The sequence below is a fragment of the Dermochelys coriacea genome, chromosome 15 (assembly GCF_009764565.3).
Source record: "Dermochelys coriacea isolate rDerCor1 chromosome 15, rDerCor1.pri.v4, whole genome shotgun sequence".
Lineage (NCBI taxonomy): Eukaryota > Metazoa > Chordata > Testudines > Dermochelyidae > Dermochelys > Dermochelys coriacea.
The window spans coordinates 26,171,054-26,191,338 of NC_050082.1; the positions used below are offsets into that span (position 1 = coordinate 26,171,054).

General features: G+C 43.3%; 2 protein-coding genes across 8 annotated transcripts in view; both read left to right on the plus strand.

Annotated features, from left to right (window-relative positions):
- The window catches only part of CFAP251 (cilia and flagella associated protein 251), a 30,625-nt gene extending 15,920 nt beyond the window's left edge, over positions 1-14,705 (plus strand). For 2 of the 3 annotated variants that reach the window (XM_038373939.2, XM_043498259.1), the window contains 8 exons: positions 968-1,152; positions 2,407-2,521; positions 4,730-4,893; positions 8,298-8,388; positions 8,595-8,738; positions 11,641-11,869; positions 13,107-13,208; positions 14,430-14,705. In XM_038373939.2, the coding sequence (XP_038229867.1) occupies positions 968-1,152; positions 2,407-2,521; positions 4,730-4,893; positions 8,298-8,388; positions 8,595-8,738; positions 11,641-11,869; positions 13,107-13,208; positions 14,430-14,584 (1,185 nt within the window). In that variant the 3' untranslated portion in view covers positions 14,585-14,705. The remainder of the gene's footprint in view (positions 1-967; positions 1,153-2,406; positions 2,522-4,729; positions 4,894-8,297; positions 8,389-8,594; positions 8,739-11,640; positions 11,870-13,106; positions 13,209-14,429) is intronic. The other variant, XM_043498258.1, reaches the window with a different exon arrangement.
- Positions 14,706-17,194: 2,489 nt separating this feature from the next.
- BCL7A (BAF chromatin remodeling complex subunit BCL7A) overlaps positions 17,195-20,285 on the plus strand; it is a 29,815-nt gene continuing 26,724 nt past the window's right edge. For 2 of the 5 annotated variants that reach the window (XM_038373622.2, XM_038373624.2), the window contains exon 1: positions 17,331-17,471. Coding sequence is in view for 2 of the 5 variants with exons in the window: in XM_038373620.2 (XP_038229548.1) it covers positions 17,380-17,471 (92 nt within the window). In the remaining 3 variants the exon portion in view is untranslated. Of the gene's footprint in view, positions 17,472-20,285 lie in introns of all 5 variants that reach the window. The other 3 variants (XM_038373620.2, XM_038373619.2, XM_038373621.2) reach the window with 3 other exon arrangements.

Genomic DNA, 20,285 nt, shown 5'->3' on the forward strand with positions numbered 1-20,285 from the left:
TATCCCCCCTTACCCCCAAGCTGCAGAGCAGCAAAGGGTGGAATGGACCCAATCTCTTGTTGCACCCTTCTCTGTGGGAGGCAATGACCAGTTGATGCATGTAGTAGCGGATACACCAGCCCAGACTTCCAAAGCCTACTGTGCATGTCATTACAAAACCTAAACTTAATTTCCCCAATACTAATTTCTCCCTACTGTTACTCACACCTTCTTGTCAACTGTCTGTAATGGGCCATTCTCTTACCACTTCAGAAGTTATTTTCCCTCCCCCGGTATCCTGCTGTTAATTGATTTATCTCGTTAGACTGACCTCACACTTGGTAAAGCAACCCCCATCCTTTCATGTATTTATACCTGCTCCTGTATTTTCATTCCATGCATCTGATGAAGTGGGTTCTAACCCACGAAAGCTTATGCCCAAATAGATTTGTTAGTTGCTAAGGTGCCACAAGGACTCCTCGTTATTTGTGCAGGAACAGTGTCCCGGTGATGTATAGGGGGCCATATTCCCCTGCAAAGGCTCCCCACATCCTTCCCACACCCCTGCCCCCAATGAACTAACACCATTTCCACTGCAGTCAGGGTCCTCCACAGCCAGGGGATTTACACCTCCAACTTTGGCTGAGGGTTTAGCATGTCAGCAGGGAGCTGAGTTTCTTTTGCTGTGGAGTTTTTATTGTGTTCTCCATAACTGACATTGCATCAGCTTAGCGAGGTTTTAATCCATGTGATTTTTAATAATGATTGATACATGAGCAGAGGTTGCAACAGTAACATTTTATAAACTGCAAAAAATCTCCTCTCCTACCGTGCAGGGCTGTTGGGGATGTGAATTCATTAGCATTTGTAAAGCACACTCAAATCACTAGTGTAAAGCAAAAGGTACTAGGGAGGAGCAGACTACCATGAATGCTGGCAAGTCTGTGCAGCTGTTTCACATGGATCTTGTTCATTGTGTTCTGTTCAGGTGGAGTATGATCTAGGCAGCAGCAGTAAAGAATACCTGGCAGTCCTGCGAAGAGACCGCATTGAACAGAGGGCAGTCCCAATGTGTTTGGCCTGGTATCCTCCCTTCACTCCAGAAGCTTTCATTCTCACAGCCAATAATCAGTACAAAATGAAGCTTTATAATGCTACGACTAAAATGTGCAGGTAACTGGGAAACTCAAACCCTGCTCCCCTTCCCCCTATCTTCTCCTCTCGGTGTGCACCCAAGATCAGTGGACGCTACTGAAGAGTTTGGCCTAATGGACTTGCACGCAGAGAGTCAGAACAGGGAATAGAAGCTCAGAGTCCCGAGTGCCTGGGCTCTGTTCAAATCACGGGACCTAATGTTCTTTACTAAAAGAGGAGGGAAACTGCGATGACTATGATAGAGTCTTGCATAGTGCTACAGATTTCATTTATAAAGCTGCCTGTGTTATCAGGCTACTGTACCCCTGCTTCCACTGTACTAGCTACCAAGATATCAGTTCAGAAGGTTTTCCCTAGTTACAAACAGGAGTCTTGCCCTGGCCAACAAAGCTAACTAGCAGATTTTAAATCCAGATGGACCCCGTATTGGTCTTCAGATAAAGAAAACCTGAAGGTGAAGCCAGCATCCAGTCCAGCTCAAGTCCTCTCTCTGCTCTCCAAGCCAGACTGATGGGATCGGCCTTTTCTGTCTCACTGCTACAGCTGCCCAAATATCCTTTTAGCAGAAGCCGAAATATTCCAGGTCCTTAATGGAGCACATCAAATACCTGGAGCTAGATTTTGCTGGATGGGTGTAACTGAGGGCAGAATTCAGCTCTTAGCTCCTCCTTAAACATTTCCTGTGGAAATCACTGATCACTGTATTACACAAGTTAATGGAATGGAAGCCAGCGCTCTCACAGAGGACACACTAATCATCCATCGAGGATGTTAGTGACTAAATTAATCACAGTGTTTGCAAAGATGATCCAAGAGAATGGTTCTTTAAAAGCTCCTTTTGCCAGCTTGCCCTGAATGCTAACCCTCTGAGATTATTTAATGATGTGTAATTGTTGTCAGAGCCTAAAGAGCTGCATGTGTTGGTAGCTGAGCACTTCGTTCTTCGACCAAAAGTGCAGAGTCCCAAGGGGAAGCTGATATTTGATCTAGTGGGAGCCAGGCAGCTTCAGTGAAGGCCAATAACTGAATGAGCCATGGAGACTAAATTCTTCTCTCACTTCCAGTGGTGGCCCTTCTAAGGAGAGAGACAGGGCAATTAGGATAGAAGATTTTGGTCTCTAGAGCTGTCATCTTGACACCTTTCACCAGTACTAAATTCATGCTCTCACACTCCTATACACGCATGCCCAATTCCATACTTGTGCCCAGCAACATTTGTGTGAAAAAATGGATAGGATCAATAGAATAAATGAAAATATTGTTTTCCTTTAGAAAGACACTTCTGGGGCCAACCTATGGGTCCCCTCTTGAGAAGATACAAATCCTTCCGGCAGCAAACAGTCAGGATCCACAGAAACGATATCTGGCCTATATTACAAAAGATAAGGTACAGAGTCTCTCCATGTTTATGTCAGATATGCCTTTTGGATTGTTTTGCATAACATTGCAAACAAGCTTAGGTACAGCTGCCATTTGTACCTAAGGGAGAAATACATCAGATATTTAAGGGGAGGCAGTGTTACCAGGTGGATAGAGCACTGGACTATAATGAGGGAGACTTAGATTTTATCCCTGGTTCTACCATAGCCTTGCTGGGTAAACTTGGGAAAGTCACTTCCCATCCCTGTGTCTCAATTTCCCCATCAGTAAAATGTGGCTAATGATACTGACCTGCATTGGAAAGCACTTTGAGATCTACCGATGAAAAGTACTATTAAGAGCTAGGTATTATTCTGTTATAGTTTTTATTGTTATTTATACTGCCAGATATTTCTATAGTGCTCCTCGCTATATCCTCTACATGTGCATGCAAATAGTGAAACCTGCCCGCAGCAACTACCCAGCATGAGAGAAAAATTCAATCTCTGGAATACTTTAAAGTGCTTGCTTAGGACAAAGGTTTGCTTGTTGTACATACAGGTCCTTAGTGCAGGTTTCACCATAGACAAAGTCATCAGAAGTTCTGAGTTTCAGGTAATCTAGTACTGCATATGTTCAGCAAGGCACATAACGAAACAAGTGGAAAGAGAGTGAAGGTCTGAAGCTGGGGTATTGGGGGGATTAAATGAAAGATGTGGGTTTGGGTCAGACCAGAGATTTTGGAAGCTGAGGAATTGGGAGTAGGGGATGAGGGGATTGGGAGGTGGGAATTGTGGAGAGGAGTTGTTTAAGCTTTCTGTTGTATTTCACTTGGGAGTCAGTTGTACTGCTTTCTATGCACAGTGGTCACCATTTAAAAAAAATCAGTATTTCCTCAGAGGTACCACATTATTTCTCTGTACTTTTGAACAGTCAATAACTATGGTATTGAATTTTGACACCCACCCCCTTCCCCATGTATGAACATTACCTGTCCCTGGTGAAGAAGGAGTTAACCTCAGCTCAGCATCCCCCTCCTGCACACAGATCCTCAGGGGAGGGGCTATAAAAGTTGATCTTGGCAGACAGCTGGGTGAGAATGCCTTTTGGATGGGCTGGCTTCAAGCCCAGGCGTTATGGAGCTGGACTGAACTCGAATCCAGGAGTTTGCTGTTTCCTTTTCTGCTTGTATTCTGTTTTTTTGTTAGACGTGCTCTCCTTAGAGGAAAGACCCTGTCATCTGTGGATATATTTTCCCCAAGCTTATGCTGAACTCCCTGTGTGGTTACTGCGCGGAAGTGGTGGCCAGTGTAGAATAAAATAGTAGTGACTTTAAAAAAAAAACAAAAAACGCTGCATCTTAGGTGCTGCAAATGCTTGGGGCCCATGTTCAGACCTACTTTGAGCAGATATAACTCCAGCGAAGTTAGGTGGTTCTGAATTCAGGTCTGAATTCATTAGGTGGTTCTGAATTCACGTCTGAATTCAGCTCTGGGGATTTGATTGTCTCAAAAGAGCCATGTGAGTTATTCCTTCCTGGGTTGCTGATTTGGGTTTCCAGGTGGCAAATTCTACCCTGATATGGGCACCTGAAACCCATAAACACAAATGGACACGGTGTGATTATATCTGAAAGCAGAACCTGGCCCCTACGTGCACTGCGTACAGGTTGGATGATCTGTAGGAAGGCTGCCATTAGGGCCAGAACTGCTTGTGCCCCTGAGATTCACAAGACTCGTGGAATAATGTGGTAAAATTTTAGATTTACATATTGATGGGCCCTTCCTTAGTCAGCCCTTTTGTCAACACTGGAATATTTCTGTGGTAAATCTTGCCCCGTTTTCATTAGCATGGAGGTCTCTGTGCACTGCAGAACCTGTGCAATTCCACTGCACTAGAATGGACAGGATTTGAGGACCCCATGCAGATTCAAGACACAGCCCAATGAGCTCTTGCTGTCTCAATGGTGCAGGAGTATTTTCAGAACAGACAGAGAGTGGATTCCTGTCACTACAGAACCCTCCACAGTTGACATCTCAGGCTCGTAGCTGGCCCACGTGGAGGTAGAATTTACCCTTCTGTGTCACATAGGTCATAGAGCATAAGGCTAGAAGGAACCACCAGATCATATAGTCTCACCTCTTCTATACCACAGGCTACCAACACCATCTAATAATAAAAGAGCTGAATTTGTATAAAAGTGCCAATCATCATGGAGTTAACCTTTTCTTGGTAGGTTGGCCTGCAGATTTTGCCCATTGATGGTAACCCCCACAAGTCCTCGGCTTTCATTTGCCATCCAGGAGGTGTCTCCAACCTTGCTAGTTCCTACGATGGATGCCATGTCTTTACAGCGGGGGGGAATGACTGCATCGTGATGAAATGGGAAATTAATGTAAAGTGAGTAAACACCAGGGAAAAGCAGAGCATGCTGTTCTCATTGATGGTGATCTGTCCCTTTAGACAACTGTGACCAACACAGCTAAAGCATATGTCCTGCTGGCAATGAACTTATGCTTATATAGGGACTTTCATCCCAAAGGATCCCATTCTGCTTCAGAAAGGCTTAAAGTTGAAGCCCCTAAAACTCATTCAGACGAGAAGCATGAATACAGGTGCCCTGGTGCAATTGGGACTCTAATATCATCCTGTGCAGTGCTGACACCTGCATTTCAGTGGATTCGAGTTAGTTTAAAATGTTCCAGTGCTGGTTTGCTAGAAGGGCTGCAGTTAAAACAGAGGGCTAGATCTTCACATGTGCTCCGGACCCACAATTGGAGCCAGATTTTCAAAAATGGCTCAGCTCCGACTTAGGCACCTAATGGAGGTGGGCAGATTTTCAAAGGTGTTCTCAGGTGGGAATCACTAAGGATGCTGAACTCTTTTGAAAATCTGGTCCCAAGTGTCCAGTTACCCATCACATCATCCGAGAGGGTTGGCAAAGGAACCCACAATTCCCCCTCCCCCCAATTTATAATTAAGGGTCCTGTTTTCAGACTAAGCTCTTAGAACCCTGGTATTTCCTAGGCTTCTGAACCACCAGCCAAGGGCCAGATCCTGTGAGACGCTGAACACTCTTATGTCACACGGAAGTCAATGGGAGTTTAGGGTACTCAGTACTTCGCAGGATCTTGCCTGCGGTGAATGCAAACAGCAATGTGCTTTAGTGACCTGAGCACAGGAGTGAGAATCAAAAATTCATAAGTGCTAAATCTGGGTTGGACACTGCCTCCCTCTGGGAACTTCGGAATTTCTCTTATCCTCTTGGCTTCATCATCTGTTAAAAGGGCCTGATCATTCTGACTTACCTACTTCATAGGCTGCCATAATGATTAATACATGAGTATTTTTAAAGTGCTTTGAATATGAAAGGTACTATGTAAGTGCTAAGTAATGTATAAAACAGCGGCTTTTAAGATCCCTGCTTGAGGGGCCACAGTTTGGGATCTTTTTAGAGCCAGGCAGTGGGGATTATGAGGTTTGGGTGGGGAGGTGGGTCTACAGGAGCATCTGTTTCTTATAAAATGCCCTGCAGGATGAAAAACAATAGAGAAGTGCTGATATAGACTATCCAGTTTCCAAATGGTATGGTCTAATATTGTCCAGGAAATTCCCCATGCATTTGCAGAATGGATTTAGGACCAATATCTTTAATGCCTTGCTCATATGAGTAGACCATTTGAAGTAACCGGGACTGCTCCTGTGAGTAAGGACTGCTTGTATATGCCAGTTTTGTGCTGCCTTGGCAGCAAGCTTGGAACTTTCCTCTGTCAGCTTCCAACTGAAGAGCTGTGCCAAAAAGCTGTGCCACTGATGTCTGAGAGGGGACACCTCCTCCAAAAGCCTTTGTTTATGGCCCTTGGTAAAGATGCCAAAAAGCGAGGCCATGTTTGTTGCCTTTAACATCAGGGCTATTCATTCTGATGTGAGCACAAGGTGGGGTAAGGCTACCACAGTTCCAAGTGTTCCTATGAATGCCTAGATAGATAGATTTCAGAGTAGCAGCCGTGTTAGTCTGTATCCACAAAAAGAAAAGGAATATTTGTGGCACCTTAGAGACTAATAAATTTATTTGAGCATAAGCTTTTGTGAGCTACAGCTCATTTCATCGGATGCATAGATAGATGCAAACATCAACAGGAAGCAAGCAGCTGCAAATGCTCTGAAACCAGCCTTTTCAGTGCAGCGTAACTTCATATATCAAAAAAGAGGGGATGGCACTTACTCACTCACAGAGCTAGAACTGAAGGATGGTTTAGTCTAGGGGCCTAGCTATCTATCTTTCTGCCTTAGGGTTTTCCATAGTACCTGTTGCCATCATATGTAAGGTGGGAATTCATCCTCTCTTTGATTTCTGCTAAATCATCCCTGCTGGGGTTGGCTTTAAGATACTGCTGAAGAACACATTGTTGCCCTTTGGAGTGCACTGAATGGTATGAACTAAACAGGAGAATTCTTCCTCCCCGTCCCCCCCCCCCCCCCCACCTAGGGCTTTATTTCTCAAATACGCTCACTCTGCAAAGACTTCAGTTCAGACACTGTCCACTATGAATAGAGCTCCACCTGGTGATTCCCGAGTAATAACAGCCAATTGCACGGCAGTGAGGGCACAGAGCAACTTCCGAGCTGCCAGAGCAAATGAAGCCCTGGTGGGACAGCAGTGGTTTTATGTATTTTCTTTTTCCATTTCATCTGGCTTAATCACTTGGGGGTCGGAATGGGCAATAGAAGGCAATAAGATGTAAATGCTCCTTCTTTATAATGATTGGTCATGGTCCAGGCATCACTGAATTTTTATGTAATTTGCTTTTGAAGCAAGGCTCTTTATGAGCTAATTATCACTTTACTGCTGCTTCTGGTATCTTCTGTGTCTCCACTATGTTTAATGTCCAAATAACTTAATTATAAAAATCATAAAACATAAAGATAGCACAATGGAGAATAGCACACCAAAGGTGCAGATCAAAGCTGATGCCATGCTGTCATGAATGCACAGGGATGTTGCTGATATTATTGCTGTACCAGGCTATTGTAGTGTCTTGGGCTGTTTTCACTGTGGGAGCTGTTACTTTTCTGCATCCTGACTAACACACGTGGCTTTTTGGTCTCCATTTGCCTATGAAACTGAAATTTAGACCACAGATGAGGGAGCTAGAGCGGAATTTTTACCTGACACTGAATCTAGGACATTTTCTTCCACTGTGGAGAATAGAGCGCCTGAATAACAGAGCCTAATATCTTACCAGGAAGGAGTGTGTGTAATTGTTAGAGTCCAGGAACTTAGGAGCTAAGGTTTGATTGTTCTACGGCAAGCTCTGCTCACTAGCCCTTTTCCTCTTCAAAGTGCTGGCCTGACATAAGCTAATTAATCCCCACAACATCCCTGTGAAGTAACACACTTTATAAATGGGGAAACCACGACACAGAAAAGTTAAATGTCAGACACAAAGACTACACATCAGGTCAGTGTTAAAGCCAGGATTAAAACCCAGCATCTCCTGGCTCCCAGCCCTAGGCTTATTCCATTAGACCAGAGACACACACGATAATAATTACCTCCTGTAATGGGCTATTGTATGTAAAACACTGGGAAATCCTGGGATAGAAAGTGCTGAAGAAGTGCTGACTGTTAATAGAGTAGCATAAGGTTCAACTTAGAACTACACCTTTCCCCGTTCGTTCTGAGCCTTGGGTGGATTTTATTTATTTATTTATTTGTTATAAGTTTCTATGTGACTGGCAGCAAACAGGACATTTTTCCTTACATGAACCCTTTCTGAGCTATCTTTTTGTTATTGCCCTAGTGCTTTGGAGGCTGCTGTTTCTCTGGGTGGTGAGGATTTGATCCCATTTTACAACCTTTTGGATGGCGGAAGAGATGGTGAATTCTTCAGGGTAATTATAGTCACAGTAAACATTGTGGGGTAACAGCTGGTTAAAATGTTAGAATTAATTTATACAGGTCTGACAAATTTTGGGGGTCCAAATCTCCTTTAACAATAATTTCACTGATATGCCTTTGAATACATCTTCAAAGAGGCTTATATGCCATGCATGTTCAGAAACTGAACTTTGTTATACTTCATTTGATTTTCTCTCAGGAACTGGAGGACTATTTTTACTATGCACAGCTGCGCAGTCAGGGTATTGATGCAATGGAGACCAGACAGGTGTCAACACATATTCCCTTGGAGGAAGTTCCATTTGTAATGAGAGCAATGGGGTTTTATCCGTCAGAGGAAAAGGTATGTTTTTTACCAAAGAGAATTATTGTGTTAACAGAGTATGCGGTTGGCCAATTTCTGATCTCAGTCACACAGGCTAGATCTAGAATAAATCCATGGATTTTAAATGTATTTAGTCTAGATCTACATTAGTGTAACTTTGATCAAAATCTGGCTCTGTATCTTTTTTTAAAAAATGTATGGGACAAAGTAAAGATTCAATACCACTAGGGGATTGGATTGCTCTGGGGCTTGGTAAAAGGAACCTTTCACCTTTGGGCTGGATGGACGAATCCAGCCCAAGTCAATGGAGTTCAAAAGTTTTCATCTGTCAGGTGTTTGGTGGCCTCAGAGAGTAAGTGCTCTCACACAAAAATCACACCCACAATTGGCACTTCAGAAGAGAGGTTGGTTGCCTCAGAAAAGAAACTGAAAGCATGAAGAGTGGATTCTCCTTTCATCCTATAGCGCATGGGTGCTGGATCAACGTGTATAGTTGGGATACTGAAAGCCATTGAACCAAATTGTAAACCCTGTATATGATGGAAACCACTTCAAGTTAGGGGGTGCTGCAGTACCGCCCGCACTGCTAGTTCCAGCACCTGTGCTATAGGGGGTCCCTCCAGGTCAAATTGGGGCCCACCCCTGAGTTTCTTCAGCTTGTGTTAAGTGTTGTTATACACAAATGGGGCTTTGGAACTTTCAGCTCTATATACCGACTCATCCATATGGTATACAGCCTCTTGTTTTCCTTCCCTTTGTGCCTTATAGTGATGATGAGAATGATTTTACATAGAGAGAGCACCTTTCACCTGCAAGGGACCTCAACATCCTTCACTAACTGATAAATGTTTGACTTAAATTCCTATGGAAAATCTCTCAAAGTTTTATTTGTCAGGTCACAGCAATGTGGGGCTATTTTATCAAAAATTTCTCAGGAGTTTTAAGCCTCAAATCCTCTTTGTATTGTAGCTAAAGATAAATCCCTTAATAAGGTTGATGATTCTTATCCTATTGTAATAGTATTTCTGAGGCAGTTTGTATTTACACATACATAATTGATAGCACTGCAACCTGGCAGAAAGGAAATTAAGGTACCTGGAGCAGATGTATTGACTCTGTTGCAAGGAGGTGTAAATTGCACCTCACAGGGCCAGCTTAGTCCCTTCATCCAGGAGAAATTCTCCCCTGCTGGGGCTCCATAAGAATTCCAATGATGGAGGCTGCACTGAGGGAGTGCCACCCCACCAACCCTGCAGCAGAAGGATCCAGCAGAAGGAAAGTTCTGGTCACTTTTCATCAATGCAACCTTCCCCTAGCAGACTTTCCTGGGGGCTTCTGGACCTGGCAGAAGTTGGTCTAATCTTGGGATGAGCTGGTGCAGTGTCCTTTGCTTTGGTACTGTAATTTTGTACATAGTTAGATGTTTTCCTGGGCTCATTATCTTGGCACCTCCTGCTGGTGGGGAAGAAGAGAATATATTCCTCTCATGAACAGTTGCTAGAGGAGGCATGAGGAATATCTCCTGAGAAATAGACGGTAAGAAATTAGAGGACAGCATTTCAGTCAAGAAAACTACCCTGAAACTAGACAACCTATGATCTGCTTCACAAACTAGGTAGGACAATATTAATTCACAGAATGAAAATTCTTCTCTCTCCAGAGCATTTTATTAAATAAAAAGTGAGAAGGGAAAAATCAGCATGGAATCCACTAACAGGAGCTCTTGGGAGTTGGAGAGTTTTTCTTTTGTAATTCACTAGGACAGGGATAAAACTTAATCCCAGATCAGCTAGAGCTGAGTGAAATGTTCTGTTCTTGCCCTGCATGATATTTGCCAGGGCGAAAATATAAGTCCATGATTTCCATCTTCTCTGAGCACCATTCAGTGGAAAAACTTCTGACATGAGGACAAAGGCTCAGGGCTGAATGCAAAATCCTCCCCAGGGAGGCTTTGCATTGGCCTGCCTTCCTGGGGAGTAGAATGCTTGGTACGTGTTGGCACTGGGAATTCTCCCAACATTTAGCTGCATTTGTAACTGTAAGGAGGCTGCTGCCTCTTTAAACATGAGCACAATGAAGGCATGGAACAGAACTTGCCTTTCAAACAAACATCTGCAAGGCTGCATGCCACTCTGACTCACAGTAGCAGGCTTCAGGAAAACTGTTAAACTGCTAGTGACAAAGAGGTAGGCACTGCCTGACTGCCCAATAGAAGGACTGCTGTTTGAGTGATACAGGGAAATAAAGGATAGGATGTGGGACCCTTTGAGCAAAGTTCAGTCCTCTGCAGTTGCAGAGGGCCTCAGAGGCAGTTCTGCTGTGCAGGATGAGTGGGTATTGGGAGTAGGAGAATTTTGGAAGCTTGTTCATGATGTGCATACCCACATAGCCAGCTGCCTGCATGGAGATTTCCTGCACACTGGTTTGTAGCAAGGTGGAGTCACCATTTTGCGGACTCACTATCCATTGTCCCCAGAGTGGAAACACAGCTGCAATGAGGGCTGCAGTGAGGCAGCCAGAGAATTGCTCTGCCTTCACTGTATGGCCTGTGGGGGAATCGTTCCTTCCCCCTCTCGTGTCAATTGTTGGATATATCAACTCATAATGAAAGATTTCTCCAGTATATTACATCCCAGGCAAAATGCTTCCCTGAGAATAACAGAAAGACCCCAGTGTATTGCAGGAATTGGACTACTTGGGTTGATGTAATTTTTATGTGTAAACAACTTCTTTAAAGAGACACTGTCAACTAATCTGAGGCTAGATTCTAATCACAGTTATAGTGGTGTAAATCCAAAGTAAATCCAGTGACTCCAATGGAATTATTCTGGATTTATATTGGCATCCCTGAGATCAGAAACTGGTTCAATGCTTTAAAAGAAACCCACCTTATATAAGTGTCTTTTGTCTTGACTTTTAGATTGAGGATATGATAAATGAAGTCAAATTTAGTGAGTATGTGTGCACTGGAAAACAAGTTACAAATATCAATTTAGGGGATTTTATCAAACTTTATATAAACCATCGACCAGCATTTGGCCTGTCAATGAAAGAAATACAAAATGCCTTCCAAGTTCTTGGTTATGATACTGAGAATGGAGAAATCGTTATCAACAAAGGAGTCTTACTGCAACAACTTCAGTGCAGAGGTGAGCATTTTCCTAACATCAGTTTTATGTTTGCTTGTTCTGTCCTTCATTTCAAAAAGTATCCATTGCAGTAAAAAATTATCCGGAGACAAGTTTTGATAGGTGGCATGTTACCTCATCTGTCTTAGAATTTTAAATGAAATAACCACATATGTTGTCTCAACTCAGTTGTATACTCCTGTTTGGAAATTGCTGCACACTCCAAGTGTTCTATCTGAAGAGTGTGGATCTTGGAAAATATTATAATGCCATTACATTCATTGATGGTATGCCCTCACCAGGAATACTATATTCTGTTAAACTCGCACAATCTCCAAAAAAGTAGTAGCAGAAATTGAAAAGAGTCCAGAAATGAGTGATGAAAATTATTAGAAGTCTGGAATGACTTCATATGAAGAGAGACTGAAAAGATTGGGATGGTTTAGTTTAGAGATGAGGTGAATGAGAGGGAACGGGATAAAGATATCCAAAATTAATGGCATTGGCACAGAGAAGGTAAATTAGGTACATCTATATTCCCTCTCTTATTATAAGAACAAGACAGTACCCAATTCAGCTGAAAAACAGCAAATTTAAAATGGATAAGAGGAAATACTGTTTTAACCCACACATTATCAACCTGTAGAACTCATTGCCACATGGTATCATTGAGGTAAAGGGCTTACCAGGAGGTTAAAAAGGATTAGACACTTATATGGATGATGAGAACATCCACAGATACATGACATAGGATAAAACATTTTTAAAAGGGATATAAATCCTCATGCTTCAGGGCATAAGCCACTGACTGATGCAGGTTAGGAATAAACTCCTATGTGCAGGCTATTCTGTAATAGTTGACTAAATGTTTTCTTGCACCTTCCTCTGAATCGCGGTGGTGCTGGCCACTGCCAATAGACCACTCATCTGATCTGGAAATTCCTATGAAAAGGAATAGAGTGAAAACTGCTGTAGGTGCAACTCGGCTCAACAAGCCAGCTCCAGTAGCCTTTCCCCCTTCCAGAAACCTAATTTATATGCCAAAAACTCATATTGTTCACAAAAACAAATTTCTCTTGGATCAAATTTCTTGCACTGTGATCATACATTTTGAATGGTGGTACTGGCTACACCGTGGAGGAACCCAAACTATCCTATTTTGTCCTTATGCCATTCTTGCTAGATATGTTTGTGCTGAGTTTGTGTTAATGATGCTGTGAGAAAGCTTAGAGATTGTGTTTTTGCTTTATGTGTGTAGGGGAGCATATGACAGAGGAGGAGCTGGCAGAGTGTTTCACCACTCTGTTGGGCATGAATCCAGAGGGTGGGAGATCTGAGCTGGGCATCTATGATTACTCAGGTACAGGATTAATATTCTATGAAACAAAGAAATAAGATTGCTTCAATTCCTTTAATATAAGAATCAGACTGAAAATCCTATTAACCTTGTTACTTCAATAGCTGTTAAAAATGTTCAGCTGGGATTGCAAAATATAGTCACAAGGCCAAATACTATCCCTGGTCCATACACTTCACTTCCACTGATGCTGGGGAAAAGTTCTACTGCAGACTGAAACTCGTATATATTTAAATGGCCAGTGAAATATAAGTGTCCTTGACTACATTACGTTACTGATTATCTGCTGTCTAGGAATGGAAACTGGAGATATTTGCTGGAGACCTCACCACTGTTGTGATCCACGGGCAAAGTGAAATCCTATCATATGCAAATTATTTTCAGTTCCTTGCAGAGTTGTCTATTGTAATTTGAACCCCTGACTTCTGCCATAAACATGCAATTTCTGAAACGAGTGTCCCAATCCCTAAAGGTCTACAATAACATCCAGTTGGGATTTTCCACAACTGATATATGCCTACTTAAGGTGCAGCTCCTGGAAGGAACAACTTAGTAGTGTAAACCCCAGGTTTGAAATACCTGGATTACTTGGAACCCTAGATTCAAATCAAATCACAGCAGGATAGAAACAGACCTTTGTCCTTCCAAAGTACAGTGAGTGCTGTGCAGTTTATTTCATGTGGGTGTTACAGATGAGATCTTATTAACCAAGCACCAGTCCATTCTGCATAGATGTTAAAGATCTCAAGTCATTTTTTATAAGGATCTGGGCCTAAATATGTTCTTTTATGCCTAAATTACTTGAAACGGAAAATGGATATTGTTATTAAAGCAACTGAGTGGAGTCTGCAGATATCTGAATAACAGATTCAAAATACAACATGTTCAAGATGGCTTTGTAACCATCTTCGAGAAAATCCTGGATAAGCAACAGGAAAAAAAGCCTTGCAGGATTAGAGGAGTCAGAGATGGAATGGACAAATATAGTGCTATAGATCATTTAGTTTAGATCTAGTTCTCAGTGGGAGTTGAAGGTGTGCTGCACCTCGCAGGATCAATGCCTTTGTTTCGTGACAGTGGACCTATTAAGTATTAAACTGATACTATATAAGGCCCCTTTCATGTATTTTTGTAGACATTCCATACAACACACTGCTGCTGACAAGTCCTATTGATCTGGAAACCTGATTGCTTTTGCGGTTGTTGTTTTTTGTTCCGCTCCAGGTGCAGCAGCTTTGATGGAAGAAGAAATTCCAGAGGAAATCACAGCAGAGATATTTACTGCTGATATTCTTGGTTTACCTACTCCTGAATCAGATGAAACTGAGACAGAAAAAAATTATGAACTCACGAGTAGCATAGAGTCAGCAGAGTCATAATTGCCACAGAATTTGTAGTTTTTTTTACCCAGAATGCATTTTCTGTAATCATTTTTTCTCCTCAAACACCTGGGAAACTATATTTTTGTATTTATTATAAAATAAAGTCAATTAAACATTCCTCAAACTCTACAATGTTTCATCAATTTAGGGCGTGTCATAAAGCTATGGGATTAAAACACTTCACAAAGTCTGGGCCAGTAATCACGCAGCAGAGCTACCATGGGGGAGTTCTGAGTTTGGAGATCAAGAGGAAGCAGCTTACTCTGTCCCTAGGAACACCACGTATTGCCAATCAGTGACCTCCAAAATGAACACCAAACACAGGATTGGGTTAAGTAAACTTGCTGCTAAAATTGACATCATGGTATCAATCACAAATGCTTTCCTGAAGAGGTCTCTTCAGAGTGCAACATTATGGTTTTGCTTTTAATCCATCCATCTAATGGTCCAGTGGGCCATTAGGACAATCAGGGATCACCATGGCATAAGGATGCAGGAAGAAGAGTGAAATATAAGATGGTACGGTAGCTCGTAATCCCTTGTCCTGGGAGGAATCCTGTGATTGGTAACATTAGCTTTGGGGCAGGTTTACACTAATGGTGTAATGCAAAGCTGCACTAATACAGTCCAGTTTCAGCATATTACAGGAAAAGTTTATTCATAAAAACTTTACATAAAATAGCAATTAAAATTAAGTGCTATATCTGAATATACCACTGTGATGAATCTTAGTGAAGGAAGCATTCTATTTTGTGATGGATTAAAAACTGGGCTTCCATTTTACTCCTAACAACTTTGTATTTCTTTTTGGGAGTGTTAGTTCCAATTAGTAGTGTAATACTCATGGGAGAGTGTCTTACTCAGTGTTTGTATAAACAGCGTAATGGTGCCAATGCAAATTGCTGCAGAAAGATCAGTGAGTTGTTGAACTCATTTCCTTCTTTACAGTGCCCCTCAGCATCGATGGGTCTTTGCATTAATCATGTAGCTCCTTAAAAAGTGTTCCATTCAGTAGTGATGTTTAATGCATGGAGATTACTATTATACATCACAGAAATAATTATAGTTGTGTTAGTACATATAGCAAGATGTATAGCTAGTTGCATGGCAGTGAAGAGATAAAGGTCAAACAACACAAATCAAAGTATTACAGGGTGTGTGACAAAGATTTCCTGAGGAGGTGTTGCTTCATATGACCTGCTCTCCAACCAGCTTTTTTTTACATATATGTACACACACATGTACATGTTAGGTCAGATCCTCAGATTCCATAAATCATCAGAACTCCACTGCAGTTATTAGAGAGTGAGCCAGATCTTCAGCGGGGTAAGTCAATGTATCTCTATCTTTTTGTATTACACAAACATTTGTACGTAATGCCCAATGAACTGGATTGTTAAATATCCTTTTCCTATTGTTTTATAAATCACATAAGTTGTTGAAAAAGAAATATCGCTAAACAGCAAACTGCAAGTCTGCAACATAGTGTCATAACTGTTTGCACAAGGGCTAAATCAGAAACTAGTCACTCAAACAGTCTATCATCCATAAGAGAATGCACTATAGGATTCTCAAAGATAAGTATTTAGTGTAATAAGCACAAAGTTTAGGAACAAATGGATCTAATATTATTACTGATTGAGCACCCTCTGTGTACTCTGTGCTACACAAATACCTGCTTATACAAAGATGTGATCCCTGCCCTTGGGGCTTACAATCTAATTTGGACACGGACAATAAGGCTCAGACATGCATACAATAATACATCACATGATGGTTTTTTAGCTTTTCAGAGAGGAGTGATTCAGTGTGCAGAGGCTGGCAGTCTTATTTCTAATCCCAGCTCTGACATTAACACCTTCTTTTAGAAAATTACCCCTCTGCCTCACTTTCCCTACCTGTAAGCTATTTTAAACTTCTCAGAATCGTTTTGAGAATCAATTGTTTCTAGAGCTGCTTATTATCTTCAAGCTTTCTAAAGGCTGGGGTTGTGTCTTTGGGGCACATATTTGCATATTATTATTACAGAAGTATTTACAGCACTATATAAACAAATAATAAACAATTCCTAAAAGTAGCCTTCACAGTCCTGCAATTTATTTCCACAACTTTTTTGCCCCCAGAGGGAAGAGAAGTCAAGCCACAGTATTTTGCATCTCTCCATCTGAGATTGTCAAAACTCTTTATAAACATTAATTCATTAAGCTTCCCAACGCCCCTCTATGGTAGATAAGAACTGCTATCCCCCTTGGCGGGAAGGGGGGGGTACTGAAGCGCTGAGGTGTTAAGTGACTTGCCCAAGGTGAGGTCCCACAGTGAGTCCAGGCACAATTAGCAACACAACCCGATCCCATCTCTTCTAATGATTAGACCCCCACACTTCCACCCAGAGCTGGGAATCGGACCCAGGAGTCCTGGCTCCCAGCGCCCTGCTCTAGCCACTGGGTGTCACAGCCTCCTCCTCGGGCCAGCAACAGGACTAAGGCCTGGTCCCCTCGCGCCCTGCAGCTCTGGCCAGCCCCTTTCCCGCGCGCATGGCCGCGGCGCTGATTCCTCGGGGGCCCCGCCCGCGCGCCAGCCCCTCCCTCGCCCCACGAGCCCGGCCTGCCGCGTGCGGTAGCCGCCGGCGGCGGCTCTGGGCGCTTGCGCAGTGCGCGAGCCCCGGCGGCGGGCGGCTGAGTCTGGGCGGAGCCGAGCGGCGGGACGGAGCATTGTGCGTGCGGCGCAGCCAGCCGGGCCGGGCCGAGCTCCGCATTCTCCGCAGCCGCCGCCGCCGCCCCGTCCCCAGCAGCATGTCGGGCCGGTCGGTGCGGGCCGAGACCCGCAGCCGGGCCAAGGATGACATCAAGCGGGTGATGGCGGCCATCGAGAAAGTGCGCAAATGGTGAGCGGGCCGCGCCGGGCTCCGGCCCCTCCCCCGGCCGTGCCGCTGCTCACCCCCGCACGGGGCCGGAGCCCGCCGGGCGGCCCGGGGCGGGGGCAGGGAGCCGGCTTCACCCACAAGCCATTTCGCTCCTGCGAGTCACGCGAAGGCGGCGTGTGAGGGGGAGAGCGGCAGCCAGAGACACAGGGCTCCATTGTGCGGCCGAGCCCCGGCCCACGTCCTCCCCGCTCTCTTCCGAGCCCCCCCGATCCTTCCCCCCGCTCTCTTCCGAGCCCCCCCCCGCTCTGAGGCCGAGACCCTCCCCCGTACCCCGGCCCTCCCCGCTCTGCGGCCGAGCCCCTCCCTTCCCCCCATCTGTACCCCCGGCCCTCCCCGCTCTCTTCCGGTCCGTCCCTAGGCCCTCCCCGTTCTGAGGCTGAGCCCCGCTACCCACCGGGCCCGCCTCTACCCCGCCGCTTTGCGGCTGAGCCTCCCGCCCCGGGCCCGTGTCCTCCCTGCTTTTGCTCCCTGGCCCCTCCTTCATTCTCTTTCCCCCTCCTGCCCCAAACCCCACTTGTGTTGTCTCCCTCGCCTCCTTCAGCTCGCCCTCCCATCGCCCCCGCTGCCCTTGGTCCTAGTTAGGTACCGTTGTTGTCCCAGTTGCCGAGACCGTCCCGTGCGGTCAGTCTCTCCCTCACGCCCCTTCGTGCTGCCTCAGAGTGTACATCTCCTCCCCCCGGGATCCCATCCTAGGGGCTCTTGCAAAGTAATGGGGGTGCGGGAGTGAATGTAGCGATTTGTGAAGGGGGGGTGTCATCCCCCAGAATCAAAGAAAAGCTGAAAGGGCTGGGCAGGGAGTGGTGCATGGATGGGAGCAGATGTAGCAGGCATGAGTCAGACCCCCACTAGCCTTAGTCCATTACAAAAGAAACCCGTTCTCCCTTCTCTCAAATTTCCCTGTCAAAAACAGGGAGGGGGATGAGGTTTTAAAAAGTATTATTAGTGTGGATCTTTAGGGAAACGCATTTTGAAATGCTTTGTAGTGTTGCAGAAATAATAATTATCTTAGTCTGTAAATGAAAAAGGTGTTGAGGTTTTTTTTCATGCTTCAGAGTTGGGTGAAAACAAATACAAACAGGATCTTGTATTAAAAATCCCAATAGGCTTTCAGTTTTTGGGTTTTTTTTTTTTAAAGCTTCAAAAATCACACATAAGCAAATCAGATGTGAATGAAAGTGTCTTATTTTAACATTCTGGTGGTTTTAAATCCTGAGTGGAATTGGAGAGAGAGATGTAATTGGTACTTGAATTTATTTTAAATTACATAATTAAAGGTTGTACCCATAGTAAAATAATCCCCTTTAATTAAACCTTAGAAGTGTTTTCGCATTTTATGCATTTCTCTTTTCTAGTTTTATTATGAAAATCAACATGAAGAAGTTAAACTATACAGTAGAACAGTTATTGTAGCACAATACACAGTCTCAGTTTTTTGGATGGGATAAAGAGCAGTGTCAATATGACTCAGGAAGGAGTTACTTTGTTCAAACAGCTTGACCTTGTCTGTTCAATAGCTTTTGTATATCTATCCTAAAATGTCTTTCTTTAAATGTATAAAAGACACAGTAAATTCTGGGGACCAGTTTTAATCGACATAACTCATATATTTTGAATAGGATAAAATGAAGGTTCCTGTTTTGTTATGTAACTTATTACTTTAAATTGATTTAACAAAATAATAAAATATAGAAATAAATCTGTATTTTTCTCTTGTTCTCTCCCTGAACTGGATTGTTGCCATTTTAAAGCCCTTGAACTCTGTGAATAGGCTGGTTGGCTTGAATCGGACAAAGAATCAAAATATGTGTGCACTAATGCAGGGCTTGGGAAGGGGATTTCAAAGTAGGAATCCATCTATAGTGTTGGGAGCTGAAGCACTCACAGTGTTATAGTTTGATGATAGTACGGAGTTCCTGAAATAATACTTCTATGTATTGTTTTAATGCTCTTTGCTGACTGGCTGGTTTGTATAGAGGGGTCAAACACAATAGGTAGAGATGTGACAGTACTTTCTCTTAGTGGTAATGTAGCTAGATGTTTGTTTTTTGTTTTTTTTTTTAATTTCCTGATATTTCTTTAAAGAGAACTGGTATTTATTTCCTTTAAATAATGCAGGAGAGACAGGAGTGTGACTGTGCTTGGAGAGAAGGAGAGGCAGGAGTTTGATCTTTTCTTCATGGCCAACAAATTAAAATAAGAGAGGCTAATCTTTATTTTGGAAGTGTTTTCTACCGTCACAGCAACTGTGCTCAGATATTAGCCTGGCTTGTTGTACCAAGAGTAAAGATTTTAGGATTCAAATGGAATTTGTAAATTTAAATCCTGACAGGATTATTTAAGGGTAGCCTACAGAATTACTGAAAGCACTTATTCTGACCATTGCCAGATTTATTCATGTCACTTCTTGCATGAAGGTCTGATGAGTACTTACCTAAACCACATTTTTCGCCTGAAATTGTTGGAACTCATTGTTTTGTTAACAAACCTCATGTCTCTTTGTTCTTATTTCTCATCCCCATAGACCATGTAGAATGGAAAGGCACTGAGACATTAAATGTTTTGAGTTTATGTGACTTAAATCTTTTTGAGAAGAAGCTTGTTGTGAATTATGAGATTTATACACCAGCCTCACCCACACCTTGTCAAGAGCTACATATGCAACTTGCAAGGAGCGTGAGTACCACACCTAATTTGTTATAACTGGGAGCAATTTGTTGCCATTCACATCTTTACTGTGGAATTGCAACCATTGGAGATGAAAAGTCCCAGCGTGAG